This window comes from Narcine bancroftii, chromosome 13 (assembly GCF_036971445.1).
Source record: "Narcine bancroftii isolate sNarBan1 chromosome 13, sNarBan1.hap1, whole genome shotgun sequence".
NCBI lineage: Eukaryota > Metazoa > Chordata > Chondrichthyes > Torpediniformes > Narcinidae > Narcine > Narcine bancroftii.
The window spans coordinates 79,152,091-79,165,932 of record NC_091481.1 but is presented as its reverse complement, the minus strand read 5'-3'; the positions used below and the strand labels follow the sequence as shown (position 1 = coordinate 79,165,932).

The window sequence follows — 13,842 nt, the reverse complement described above, 5'->3', positions numbered from 1 at the left end:
TGCCACCCAATTTACACCCAACCAGCTTATACCCCCAGTACATTTTAAACGGTGGTATGTTTCGAACGGTGACCTTCTCCCGTTTTTATCACATTCTTTTGATCGGATATGGGGAGAAAGGGGGAGGTTTTGAATGCTTTAATGTGGTGGAGGGAGTTTAGGGCATGAACCCCAGAGCTCAGAGTCCAAGCTGATGAAGGTATGGACATCGGGGGCGGAGCAAATTCTGGGAAGATTTTAGGACTAGGACTTTTAGGATAAGGAAGGGTGAGGCTGTGGAGGGGTTTGAAAAGCAAGGGCAAGAATGTTAAAATGGAGGCAGTGCTGGTAAGGTGATGGTCAACTGGGACGGTGTGAGGACAGTATTTCAAGGAGCATCTGTTGTGCCTAATTTCGGAACTGGAGTATTATTAACTCCGAGAAGCACATTCGTTAGTGATGTCAACCTTCTGAACAGAACCACAATGCTGTATCCTTCTTTGCTGTACACTCCTGTTAGGTTTCAACAATTCTACAAACCTGCTGCGAAACAAAGGCGTCGTGTAATAAAAACCAGGAGATTCCAGAAACACAGTCAGAAACCATCAACTCGTGCACCGCTAGACTGAGACCACCCACAAGTTGGAAGAACAACACCTCTTCTTTCATCTGGGTTCCTCCCACCGGATGGCATAAAGGTTGGGTCTCTCTCTCTCTCCCTCTCTCTCTCTCTCTCTCTCTCTCTCTCTCTCTCTCTCTCTCTCTCTCCTGTTTTATCTCTGTCTCTGTCTCCTATCACGGAGCCAAAATCAATTCTCACCTTCCCTCTTATCAGATCTAATTGACACCTTTTGTTGGTCTGGACTCCTCCCCCAGCCAGTCTTTCTCCCTAATCTTTAATTCAAAGACCTGTCATATTTTGCTTATATCAGTGGTTCTCAACCTTTCTCTTTCCACTCGCATCCCACTTGAAGTAATCCCTGTGGCAACGGGGCTCTGTGATTAGTAAGGAGTTGCTTCAGGTGGGATGTGGGTGGGAAGGGAAGGTTGAGAATCACTGCTCTAGACCCAATTGTGATTGAAATATTTTGCTTGAGAAAAACTGTCATTGGTCCATTTCCTTTGGACTTCTGAAACTGAGCACATAACGAGTCAATGAGGGACGATTAAAACAGTAGGTTTCAAACTTTTTCTTTCCACCCACTTTAAGCGATCCCTTACAGAGCACCTACGCCATAGGGAACACTTAAAGTGGAATGTGAGCGGAAATAAAAAGGTTGAGAACCACTGGCTTATACCTTGAAGAAGGGCTCAGGCCCGAAACGTTGGTAATATATCTTCACCTCCTATGGACGCTGTGAGACCGGCCGAGTTCCTCCAGCATTTGATGAATGTTTTTAGTCAACGTTTCCGGTCAAGGACCCTTTATCAAAGCTGAAAAAGTGAGAAAACAAAAATAGCAGGCAAAGAGGAGAAATGAAATGGAGTGCCCGCCACAAGGTGAAAGCTCAGACGCCATGGTTATATTGATGTGACAAACCGGGGCAGAACTGTTGGCCTGAGTGAGAGCAAGGCACAATATAGATCATGTCTATTTTGAGCACTTGTGTAATAAGCTGCTTAATTTTAATCATGATCTATTTTCCAAGAAGCTTAGAAAGAGCCTCAATTTAATGAAATGGAAAGATGACCTCTCACCGACTCACGCACAGTGGTTGCAGGATGTGATAGAGAGAATTAGGTATAATATTAAAGAGAAAAAGTTTCCGTTTGAAAAGGTATGGGGGCCATTTATAGAATATTATCATATCTGGCAGTTTTGGGTGATTTGGGAGCTCTAGTGCCGGTCCATCCGCCTACTGGAGATCGCGACTTGAATTTCTCTTGTAACCTTGATTAGAGGGAGGGGTTAGATCAGTATTAGTATGAGGGTTTTTTTTAGATAAATGGATTTATAGGGTTTAATTATCATTATTTTGGATAATATCCCTTTATTTCATATTTTACTCAGGTATAATGTTGTAATAGTATTTAACTGATTTATACATATAACCATTTTAAATATCGCATTTAATAATAAAGGATGGAATATGAAATTTGTCGTATTGTGCGTTTACTTTCATTTCATGTTATGCAAATGTTATTTTGCCTTGCTTTATTGAGATGTTATAAACTCAATAAAAATATTTTGAAAAGAAAGATCTACAGAATCCTTGAACTGATACTTTTAATTTGTTCTCCCATTCCGCCGCCCACTTCCTCATTCTAACCTCCGGCCTTGGATTTGACACTGAAACCACTGGGAACAATGTCCTGGATTCACTTCTCCTACCCTCTTTGCAGCCTTGCTACAGTGGACTCAGGTTCTAAGATAAAATGAACTGTTCAGTGCCTCAAACACCTGAACGCTGAGTTCAGTGCCTCAAACACCTGAACGTTGAGTTCAGTGCCTCAAAGACCAGAACGTTGAGTTCAGTACCTCAAACACCTGAACGTTGAGTTCAGTACCTCAAAGACCTGAACATTGAGTTCAGTGCCTCAAACACCTGAACATCGAGTTCAGTACCTCAAAGACCTGAACGTTGAGTTCAGTGCCTCAAACACCTGAACGTCGAGTTCAGTACCTCAAAGACCTGAATGTCGAGTTCAGAATCTCAAACACCTGAACGTCGAGTTCAGTACCTCAAAGACCTGAACGTTGAGTTCAGTGCCTCAAACACCTGAACATTGAGTTCAGTACCTCAAAGACCTGAACATTGAGTTCAGTACCTCAAACACCTGAACGTCGAGTTCAGTACCTCAAAGACCTGAACATTGAGTTCAGTACCTCAAACACCTGAACGTTGAGTTCAGTGCCTCAAAGACCTGAACGTCGAGTTCAGTACCTCAAACACCTGAACGTTGAGTTCAGTGCCTCAAACACCTGAACGTTGAGTTCAGTGCCTCAAACACCTGAACATTGAGTGCAGAGCCTCAAACACCTGTCCTAATCTTGGAAACAATGAGTCCTGGTCTAAAGTCCTGCTCTGGAGATTTGGATAAAGCAAACCACACTGACGTTCCCAACGCAGTACTGAGGGGGTGTCACACTGTCTAAGGTGCCATCTTTGGGATGAGAACGGTTAGTGCAATGCTATTACACCACTGGCGACCGGGGTTTTGAATCCGGCGCTGTCTGTAAGGAGTTTGCATGTTCTCCCCATGTCTGCGTGGGTTTCCTCCGGGAATCCCTTCAAAATATACCTGGATTATAGGCTAATTGGGTGTAATTGCATGGCATGGATCCAGATTTCCCTCTGTCATTTGAGATGGAAAGCTGTTTTAAGCTTTTATTTCTCAAATAATTTAACATTAATTAAATTCAGACATACAGCACAGTAACAGGGTCTTCCAGCCCACAAGCCCATGCTGCTCAAATACCCCAATTGACCTCCAACCCTGAAGGGTGGGAGGAAACTGGAGTACCCAGGGGAACCCTACGCAGGCACAGGGAGAATGGGCAAACTCCTATCAAACAGCGCCATGTTCAAACCCCGGTTGCTTGCACTGTAACCAGTGTTGAGCTAACTGCTACACTAGCCGTGCCGCCCCATTCTTCTTCCCACCCCAACCTCTCTGCTGATCCTATGATGCCCAAGATAAACCCGAGGAGTTGTAGCTCATCTTCCATCTGGGGATGGTGGCCATCGAGTTATGTCACCATGGAAAAAGGCCCCTCAGCCCACCAAGGGAGCACTGGTCATCAACCACACATTTATACTAATTCTACATTAACCCCATTATATTTTAGCAACATTCCCCCCTCACCTCACATTTTACACAATAGCCCAGTGGTTCTCAACCTTTCCCTTCCCACTCACATCCCACTTTAAGTATTCCCTAGGCCATCGGTGATCTGTGATTAGTGAGGGATCGCTTAACGTGGTATGTGGGTGAGAAGAGAAAGTTTGAAACCCACTGTTTTAATCATCCCTCATTGACTCGTTATGTGCATGGGTTCAGAGCTCCAAAGGAAATGGGCCAACGACAATTTTTCTCAAGCAAAGTATTTCAGTAACAGTTGGGTCCAGAGCAGTGATTCTCAACCTCCCCTTCCCACTCACATCCCACTTTAAGCAATCCCTTACTAATCACAGAGCACTGATGGCACAGGGATTACAAAATGGGATGTGCGTGGGAAGAAAAAGGTTGAGTACCACTGCAATAGAGACTATTCAGAGCAGCAATTAATCCACCAACTCATAGGCCTTTGGAGGGAGCTGAAGGGAATCTAACAGATATAAGGGGAGTGTGTAAACTGCGCAAGCAATGCCAGAGTGCAGAATCAAACCCTGGAGAGAAAACTGGATCAGTGATTGGAAACAGAAAGTGTTTCCGTTTCTGGACGGAGGGAGAAAGTGAAGTCCTCCGGGAAAGGGTACCACAACCACTGCTCTTCTCACATGACATCAGACAGGTGTTTCCAAATTTGTGGGTGATTTAAAACCTGGAGGCAGAGATGCAGACAGGCTGGTTGAATCAATGGAGAGGAGGCAAATAATACCGAGAAATGTGAACAAAATGGTCCGAGGTAGAATAATAAGCTAGAGTGCACAATTTCCACCCCCCCCCCCCTCTCCCCCACCCCGGTTGAGGAGGAGAAGCAGAAGAGACAGTGATCACGGCAGCATACCAGCGAGGGGCTCAGCGTCCGAGGGGCCTGCATGGGCGGTGGGCGGCTTGCGGTCGGGGGAGCACACAGCCCGTGTGGGCCCTCGGGCTTCCCATAGCTTGTGGGGGTCCTTCAGCTGCGAGCCAAATGAAAGTGATAGTTAAGAGAATCGATCGAAAGCGAAAGGATCAGATTATTATTATGAGTGATCAGGGTCTGGAAGCGAGAGGCAAATTCAATTGCAGCATTCAAAATTCTACAAAGAAAATATAATGCTGGGGGAGGAGGAAGTGGAATGAGTCAGCTACACTTGCCGAATGTCCACCTGTGCTGAACCATTTCATGAAGAGCTGGGGTGTTGATATCTGCCAACCAACTGAACATTGCCCCACTGCTGTTTGCTGTGATCCAATCGGCTGCTGTGTTTCCTACAATGGAGACCACGCTTCAAAAGTCTGTCCAGAGCAAGCATTCAGTGCAAAACTGTAATTAGGTTCAAAAATAAATATCTTGGAACAATTATTGTTCCAAGGAGTTCAGGATGTGGGCAGTTGCTGGTGGGAGCTGCATTCTTGAGCCTGCCGCAGATCATGTCGGGTGGCGCGGTTAGTTCGACGCCAGCGACCTGGGTTTGGATCTAGCGCTGTCTGTAAGGAGATGGGACGTTCTCCCTGTGAGGGCGTGGGTTTCCTCCTGCCCTTCAAATCGTATCAGACTATGTTTAAGGGGGTCCTTTTATCAGTTATTTTCTCAATTTATATGATCACCCGGATCTTGTTTTGGGTGCTTGTGGTTTCCTTTAATAGTAATGAAAACATATGTACTTAGTAGATAACTTCAGAAGGGAAGGGGGTAAAATTTGTAGTATAGAATGATAGTTATTTTTAAAAATCTTCAAATTAGCTGTATCCTGTCATTCTTTAAACGTTTGCCACCTTTTTTTCTGTTTGACTGATACGATACCGAATTTCAGAATTTATTGATATTAACAAGTCATGAAATTCAATGTTTTGCGGCAGAATTATCGTGCAAAGATTCATGTTATATCCATCTTACAACAATAATATAATTTTTTTTAAAATAGCCTACGAAAAGTAAGGCTGTGTCTTTGGTTCATTAATTATTGATGAATCTGATGGTGGAGGGGAAGAAGCTGTCCTTGTGCCGCTGAGTGTTCGTCTTTAGGCTCCCGGACCTTTTCCCTGATGGCAGCAGAGTGAAGAGGGCCTGGCCTGGGTGATGGGGGTCTTTGAGGATAGAGGCTGATTTTTTAAGACACCACCTCATGTAGACGTCCTCGAGGGAGTGAAGTCTGGGGCCTGTAATGTCACAGGCCGAGTTAACTACTCTCTGGAATTTATTCTTGCCCTGAGAGTTGGCGCCTCGGCACCAGGCAGTGATGCAACCAGCCAGAATGCTCTCCATGGCACACCTGTAGAGGTTTTCAAGAGTTTTCAGTGACGTACCGAATCTCCTCAGACACCTCACAACGTATAGCTGCTGGTGGGCCGTCTTTGGGATTGCATCAACGTGGAGGCTCCAGGACAGACGCTTGGAGATGTTGACCCCCCACCCAGGAATTTGAAGTTCTTGACCGTCTCCACTGCTGAGCCCTCGATGAGGACTGGGTTGTGTTCCCCTGACTTCCTCCTGAAGGCCACAATCATCTCTTCGGTTTTACTGGCGTTGACCGCAAGGTTGCTGTCGATACACCATTCAACGAGCTGATCTATCTCCCTCCTGAAGGCTTCCTCATTGCCGTTTGTGATTCTGCCGACAACTGTGGTGTCATCGACAAACTTGTAGATGGCATTGGAATTGTGCCTGGCCACACAGTCATGGGTGTCTAATGAGTATAGCAGTGGGCTAAGCACGCATCCTTTTATACATATAATAAGTTATTTATAATACTTTTATTTTCCTTATATAATTGTATCTTCCTTTTTATATATTACCTGTGATTAATGATTTTTACCTCGTTACTATTTCTGTCTAAAATCCCATAAAAATATTGAAAAAGACAACGTATCGGGGGTGGGGGGGGGAGGGGGTTTAGGTCAATTGGGTGTAATTGAGCAGCACGGGTTTATGGGCTGGAAGGGCCTATACGTCTACATTTAAATTTTAAATTTAGAAAAAAAATGCATAATAATAATGCTCCCACAGCACCCTGGTGGAGTTCCGGGATTTAGATCCGGTGACCATGGAAAACCTGAGAGGATGTTTCCAAGCCAGGGGAAAGCTGAGAGGATGTCACCCTGCACCTGCTGCCCTTGGTCTTCTGGGTGTGGGGCGAAGGCTTGTAGCAGGGGCCCAGGTGAGTAACTGCAGGTTACAAAAAAAGAGAAAACCCATTAATTGACGGTAAATCATGGTTTTCTTTGGGGGAGGGGGTGGAAACCTGTTACAGAAATAAAGCCAAAGGAGGAAACTGTGGTTGAAGAGACGTGATAGCTTGAAGTTAGAGTTGGATCCTTGAATATATATCCTAGCAACCCTCTAAATAAAATGTTAGATTCTCCGAACGATGGGAAGTGGGATTGCTCTGGGGAAGGTCACCTCCAACAGAGCATGCAGCTCCCGTTGAACACCATCCATCAGCTCTTGGGAATGGTGATCACAAGCACAGGAATATGACTGCAGAGGGGGTGAGGAGGCCGGTAGTGACTGTCCCATCTGAATTAAAGCTATGGTAACAGCCCTGGTCTATTAACCATAGAACAGTACAACACAGAAAACAGGCCTTTTGGCCCTTCTAGTCTGTGCCAAACTATTATTCTGCCCAGTCCTACTGTCCTGCACCCAGTTCCTAGCCCACCATAACCCTCCCATCCATGAACCTGTCCAAATTCTTCTTGAATGTTAAAATTGAGCCCACATTCACCTCTTCAGCTGGCAGCTCATCCCCACTACTCTCAATACGAAGAAGATCCCCCTAATGTTCCCCCTAAACTTTTCCCCTTAACCCATGCTTTTTGGTTTGCATCTCACCTACCCTCAGCAGAAAAAACCTACTTGCATTTACACCGTCTATACCCCTCATAATATTGTAAACCTTTATCAAATCTCCCTACCCCCCCCATTCTTCTAAGCTCCAAGGAGTCCTAACCTTCTTAACTCAGTTCCTGAAATCCCAGCAACATCCCAGTAAATCTTCTCTGCCCTCTTTCAATCTTATTGATAACTTTCCTGTAGTTAAGTAGCCAAAAGGGCATACAGTGCAGTATTTCAAATTTGGCCTCACCAACATCTTACACAACTTTACTGTAACATCCCAACTCCTGTACTCAGTTCTTTGATTTATGAAGGTCGATGTGCCAAAAGCTCTCTTTACCTGTGATGCCACTTTCAGGGAACTACGTATCCCTGTATTCCCAGATTCCTTTATTCTATCACACTCCTCAGAGCCCTACCATTTACTGTCTACCTTGATTTGTCCTTCCAAAATGCAAGACCCCTCACTTGTCTGCATTAAATTCCATCTGTCATTTTACAGCCCATTTTTCCAACTGGTCCGGATCCCTCTGCAAGCTTTGAAAGCCTTCCTCGCTGTCCACAACACCTCTAATCTTTGCGTCATCTGCAAACTTCCTGATCCAATTTACCACCCAGATATTGGTAAAAAACAATAATGGTCCCAGCACCGATCCCTGAGGCACACCACTAGTCCCAGGCCTCCAGTCTGAGAAGCAACCATCCACCACTACTCTCTGGCTTCTCCCATATAGTTAATTCCAATCCAGCTCACTACCTCACCAATGAATACTGAGCATCTGACCCTTCCTGACCAACGTCCCAGATGGAACCTTGTCAAAGGTCATTTTGTCGCCGATCGAGGAGTTCTCCCAGACCCCAGTGAGGAGCCTTGATGCTGAGGAGCACACAGGCTGTTGGTGACTGACTCGAGACCAGGGACCCACATAGTCCATAGGCTGATGGCGATTGCGTCCATGGGGCCAGGCTGCGGACTGCTGAAGAGTGGCTTGGGGCTGGCCGAAGAGGTATCAGAACCGAGATGCGAGAGGCTGCTGGAGGCTCCCTGACCATGTCAGAGGTGTGCATCTGGAACTCGGGATTGCTGATGGTTGGCAGTGAAGGCTGTGCGGCTGTGGAGGCTGCGGAAGGAGAATCCATGGACATTCAGTGACTCTGAAGGGACCCTCTTTTCCTTCTCTTTCTCTGGCTATAAGGGCCGCGGGGCAATTTCTGCTGATGGCAAATCTTTTTCTGCCTTGCTGTAGAAAGAATTTTGTATAATATCACATTTTGTTCTACTATGCAATAAAATAATCTTGAATTTTATGGGGGGGAAATACTTACCATGCTAAAACACATTTCCTGGCCAATACAGGTACGCTATCCTTTATCCGGACATCTAAAATCTGGAAAGCTCCAAAATCCGGCAAGTGGGGAGAGAGATGGCAGTGCGAGTTGGGCGGGCAAGGGGTGGAGACCGGCAGCGCGAGTTGGGCAGGTGAGGGGGGGGGAGGCTGGCAGCGTGAGTTGGGTGGGCGAGGAGGGGGAGGGAGACCGGCAGCACGACTGGAAGGAGGTGGGGGTGGATACGGCAGCACAATTCGGGTGGGGTTAAATCTGGCTTTCTGAAATATCCTAAATTCGGAACACACTGTCTCCCAAGGGTTCCGGATAAAGGATTATGTACCTGTATTATCTTTCTATTGGAAATACGTTGCTGTGTACAAAGCCTTGCACTCAACGTTAGCAAGACTATGGAGCTGATTGTGGACTTCAGGAGAGGGATCTCAGTAGATCACAAATTTTGAGGTGGAACGGGTTAAAAGCGTCCAATTCCTGGGTGTCAACATCTCAAAAGATCTATCCTGGGGGGAGGGCCTCCACGTGGATGTAATCACGAAGAAGGCTAGCCAGTGGCTCTCCTTCGTTTGGAGAAGATTTGGTACGACACCAGAGACTCTTGCAGATTTCTCAGGTGTACGGTGGAGAGCATTCTGACTGGTTGCATTGCTGTCTGCACAAGACAGCAAAAAAAACTACAGCAATATCATGGGCATTAGTCTTCCCTCCATTAAGGACATCTTCAAGAACATGGCTGGCGCCAAGGTGGGACATTCATGGGCATTCAAAAATGAGTTTATTGTGCCCCCTACCACACTACATGAGCACGTGCATCATTTGTCTGTTAACGTCGGAGGGAGGGGAAAGTGTGACAGCGGCACATGGGGGAAGCTCATGGCAGGTATGGCTTACCCCTCCCCCAAGCTGAGTGAGTTTCCAGATGTCACTTTGTGCCCCTCCATCCCTACTCTGCAGTTCCCCTAATGCCCTCGATTAGATGCTCTGGTGCCAACTCTGCACACGAGGCGGTGTCCGAAGAAAGCCGCCTCCATCCTCAAGGCCCTCCCCGACCACCACTCAGGCCATGCCCTCTCTTCTCTGCTGCCATCGGGAAGAGCGCCCAGTGTTACAAAAACAGTTTCATCCCCTCCGCCATCAGATTTCTGAACGGACAATGAACCACAGACTCCGTCTCACTTTCTCTTCCTTCTAATTCATTTTTTAAAAATGCAATTTATGCACCTGTGACGCTACTGCAAAATAGGAAATTTTGTGACAAGTTCATGATAATAAATTCTGATCAGTAAAACCCATTTCCTGGCCAATAGCATGTTGTTGTTGGAAATACGTTGTTGTGTGTAAAATTCATCACTGTTTCCTCCTTTTCGAAACCAACTGAATTTAAATTTCCCAGGTTGAGGGATGCCACAGAAAATGCAAATGTTTCTATTCCTTTCAAATCCTTCTTTCTTTTCATTTGCTCTCAAGCTGTGAATGTCACTTGATAACATTGATTGTCCAGGGAATTTCCCAGTGGCCACCCATTTCAATACCATGCCCCTCTCCCGCGCTGACGTGTCTGTCCATGGCCTCATGCCTGTAAACTGGAGGAGCAAAGCTTGATTTTCCATCTGGGCGCTCTCCAACTGGGTGGCAGTAACACCAGGTTCTGCTAAGCCCACTCCCCGTCCCTTTGCCTTCTTTCCTCCAGCTCTGGTTGTCAGTGAACTAGGCAGTTTAATGGTTACTGTTATTAGAACGTTTAAATTCCAGATTTATTTAATTACTTGGACATAGATTCCACAGCCGTTGTGGTGGGATTTGAACTTGTCATTCAGAGGCCCAGAAGCCTGGCTGCTTGTCAAGTAATTTAACTGCTGCTCCTCCGCCATTTTCCCCTCAGCAACTGTCTGCAACACGTTGCTGGGAGTCATCAGCTCCGCTGGCAACAGATGAACTTCAGAGAACAGGAACGCAACTGATTTTTATCTTTGCAACCCTCCCGCCTCCCCATCTCTGGGACCGCTGGTGATCTTAAATGACGCTGGACAGTGAAGATTTTGCTTCCTTGAATACTTTTGGGCATGTTGCAAGGATTTTGGGCTGGCGATCACGAAAATCACCTTAAAACTTTCCTATCGTGTACCCTTATTTTTTTAAAAGATATAACCTATTTTTGTGATCTCCTGTCCTATTTTAAGTCTACTTCCACCATGACCAACAGGTCATTGAAAATTCAATTTCTGAATTCGCACTTGGACTTCCTCTCTGCTGACCTTGGTGCCGTCGGTGACGGGGCAATTGGAATCCATCAATGGTGGCCGACTATTATTGGTGTTACAAACTGCACATAACAAGCAACAATCGACAATGAACCAGACAGTGTTTAATTTTAAAACACTAATTTTAATTCTAACTCTTGTCGTCTTAACTTTTAAACTATCCTTAACAGAAAATCTATCCCCAGCTATGCGCGTGCGCGTGCGTGCGTGCGCGCGCGAGATACCCAAACCATTACAGTCCAGGCCAAAATCTAGAAAGTTGCTTCAAAGTTCACTCTTTTAAATTCAGTGTTGAAAAGTAGGGCGTTGAAATTTGAATTAATGTTGAACTGATGGGAACACTGGAGTTGTGGCAGCCACAAACTCACGAATTCTCCTTGCGTTGCCTTTGAAGAAATGCCCATCCACACGGGCTTTGGTCATAACAATTCTGGTCCTTTAGTAGGTGTGACTCGAACTGGGTGACCTCCACAAAGCTTCCCGACCGGTCTGTCCAAGTAACTTCACTGTTAGTCACACTTCAAATGAAGCACTTACCTTCCCAAAAGACCCTCCTCCACAGGTCAATCCACCGAAAAGGCCCAGTCATTCACAGAGCTGGCTTTGCTCTGAATTCCACAGAACGGCTGGGCCACAAAAGCTGCTTCCTCTCCAGCGTCAGAATGGTTCTCCCTTTACAGAATCACAGTGTCTTTGCAAATGAATCGAATTCTGGAAACAGCCTGTGACAAACCTTCCCTGGGCTCTTCCAATGTATTGAATTATTGCTGGGCTGTGACTTGTGCTTATATGCAAATGTTAACGGTGACCATTCAGACCCTCATGTCTATACTATCCCTTGCAGTGATAAGCCCATTTTACTAAAACAGGAGCTCATAATATTGGATTCTGACATGAGAGGCATCAGATGCTGAGTACAAACAAAAATCAGCACCAAAACATTTTTAGTTCAACTGACCCATCGCAATCATTCTGCAATTAAACGCTAAAATTAAAGGTTTCTCCAACTTCCTATGTGATATTGCAAATCTGAAATTATCTTTGTCCATTGTAATTCCAAAAGGAAGCAAATCTTTTTGAAAAAAATTATTGTTGTCCAGTGTGATCAACGCAAATCAAAGATTAGTCTCTCAATCAGTCTGACTACGTTGGTACACCCTGGTGTAAACACAGGGCTGACCCATTGGTGGTGACATATTCCAGGGGTGGGGAAAAAGGGAAAAAAAAAACAGACAATACAGAGTAATTGTAAACTTTAATATAAACAATAAAGCAGCATCAAACAAAACAAATTTGGCAACATAATTCCTTTAAAAGCTATTTTGGAATCAGTGATGTGTTCGCTCCAAGGACAGTTTTGGTTTACTTCAACTTGGAAAGAGGGTTGGAAATGATCAGAGTTGGGTGGGTGGGCCCCCTGCCTTCTCCATCTGACCCTCCTCAGACTCTTAGTGTCGCTTGGGTTCCTCCAATCCGCCTCTATGCACTTGCACTTTGTGAAGACCCTGTAGTTTCGTTACCAGCTCCCTGATGAATTCCTGAAAGGAAACAGCACTGCTGTCAGACAGGGCCCAGTGCACCTCTCCATGATGGCCCCGCAGAAAATGACCGCTCATGCGGTGTACTGGCATCAAACACCTCGCGGAAGGAGAAAAATATGCATTCCTTGGTACCTTTCCAGATATCCTAAACAGGCTTCCAGCCAAAGTAAAGGGACGGAGGCTTGGATAAAATAGAGGATGGCCATGTGGCTGGGGCTGAATACATGGTCGGAGAGCTTGAGAGCAGCAGCAGCTCCCCACCCCCTTCCCTCTCCATTCTCCTCCCCTCCCCACATTCACTGGTGTGCCCTCTCTCCCTTATCCATCTACTGCCTCCTGTGTTAGACAGTGTTCCTCCCCTTGTCTCTTTCCCTCTCCCTGTCATTTTGTTTGGGCACCTGGCCACATTTTGTCAGACCATGATGAAGGGCTATATAAAGTACACAGTTTGACTTGCTGAGTTTTGTGACCGAGTATATAGATAAATTGGGAAAGGTTTGTTAGAGTAGGTCACATACAAACACTTTAAAACAGATCTTATTTGAAATACTGGAGCTTTGCCCCATGCTAGACATGTCGGGGCCTCAGAGCTTTGAAGACTGCTCACTAATGGATTGTTGTTTACAAAAAGCAACGGATGAAAGAGCATGTCGGAACCACTGCTGTCTGGAAGAGAACTTGCTGTTGTAAGAGGGTCATGTGATTTTGCAAGCAGAGAGAGTCAAACAGGTTTTCTCTTTGTGTATGAGAGACAGAGACAGAGATCTTGTACAGCAGAAAGTAGCTGGGATTGGAACAGGACAAGCTGGCAAGCTTGTGGAAAGCCCCATTTTGAAAGATGGCCTGGTCGAAGCCCTTGTGGTTCATGCAAGAGGAGCGGACTGGCTGTCTAATGTTTCACTTGGAATAAGAAAAACCAGAAGGAACTCTGTGGTGACCTGAAAGAAAAAGGTGATCATCTGGAGAACCCTGAAGGGGCAAGTTTCGTCAGCAAGACACTGGAGTGACTGATGGAAGTACATCAGTTGTGGATGTCCTGGAACAACAAATCTCTCTCCGAAAACTGACAAGA

At 45.7% G+C, this 13,842-nt stretch overlaps 1 protein-coding gene across 1 annotated transcript in view; it reads right to left on the bottom strand.

The window, feature by feature from the left end:
- Positions 1–12,467: 12,467 nt before the first annotated feature.
- ppp1r14ab (protein phosphatase 1, regulatory (inhibitor) subunit 14Ab) overlaps positions 12,468–13,842 on the bottom strand; it is a 34,745-nt gene continuing 33,370 nt past the window's right edge. The window contains exon 4 of the mRNA XM_069910051.1: positions 12,468–12,767. Coding sequence (XP_069766152.1) covers positions 12,678–12,767 — 90 coding nt within the window. The 3' untranslated portion in view covers positions 12,468–12,677. The remainder of the gene's footprint in view (positions 12,768–13,842) is intronic.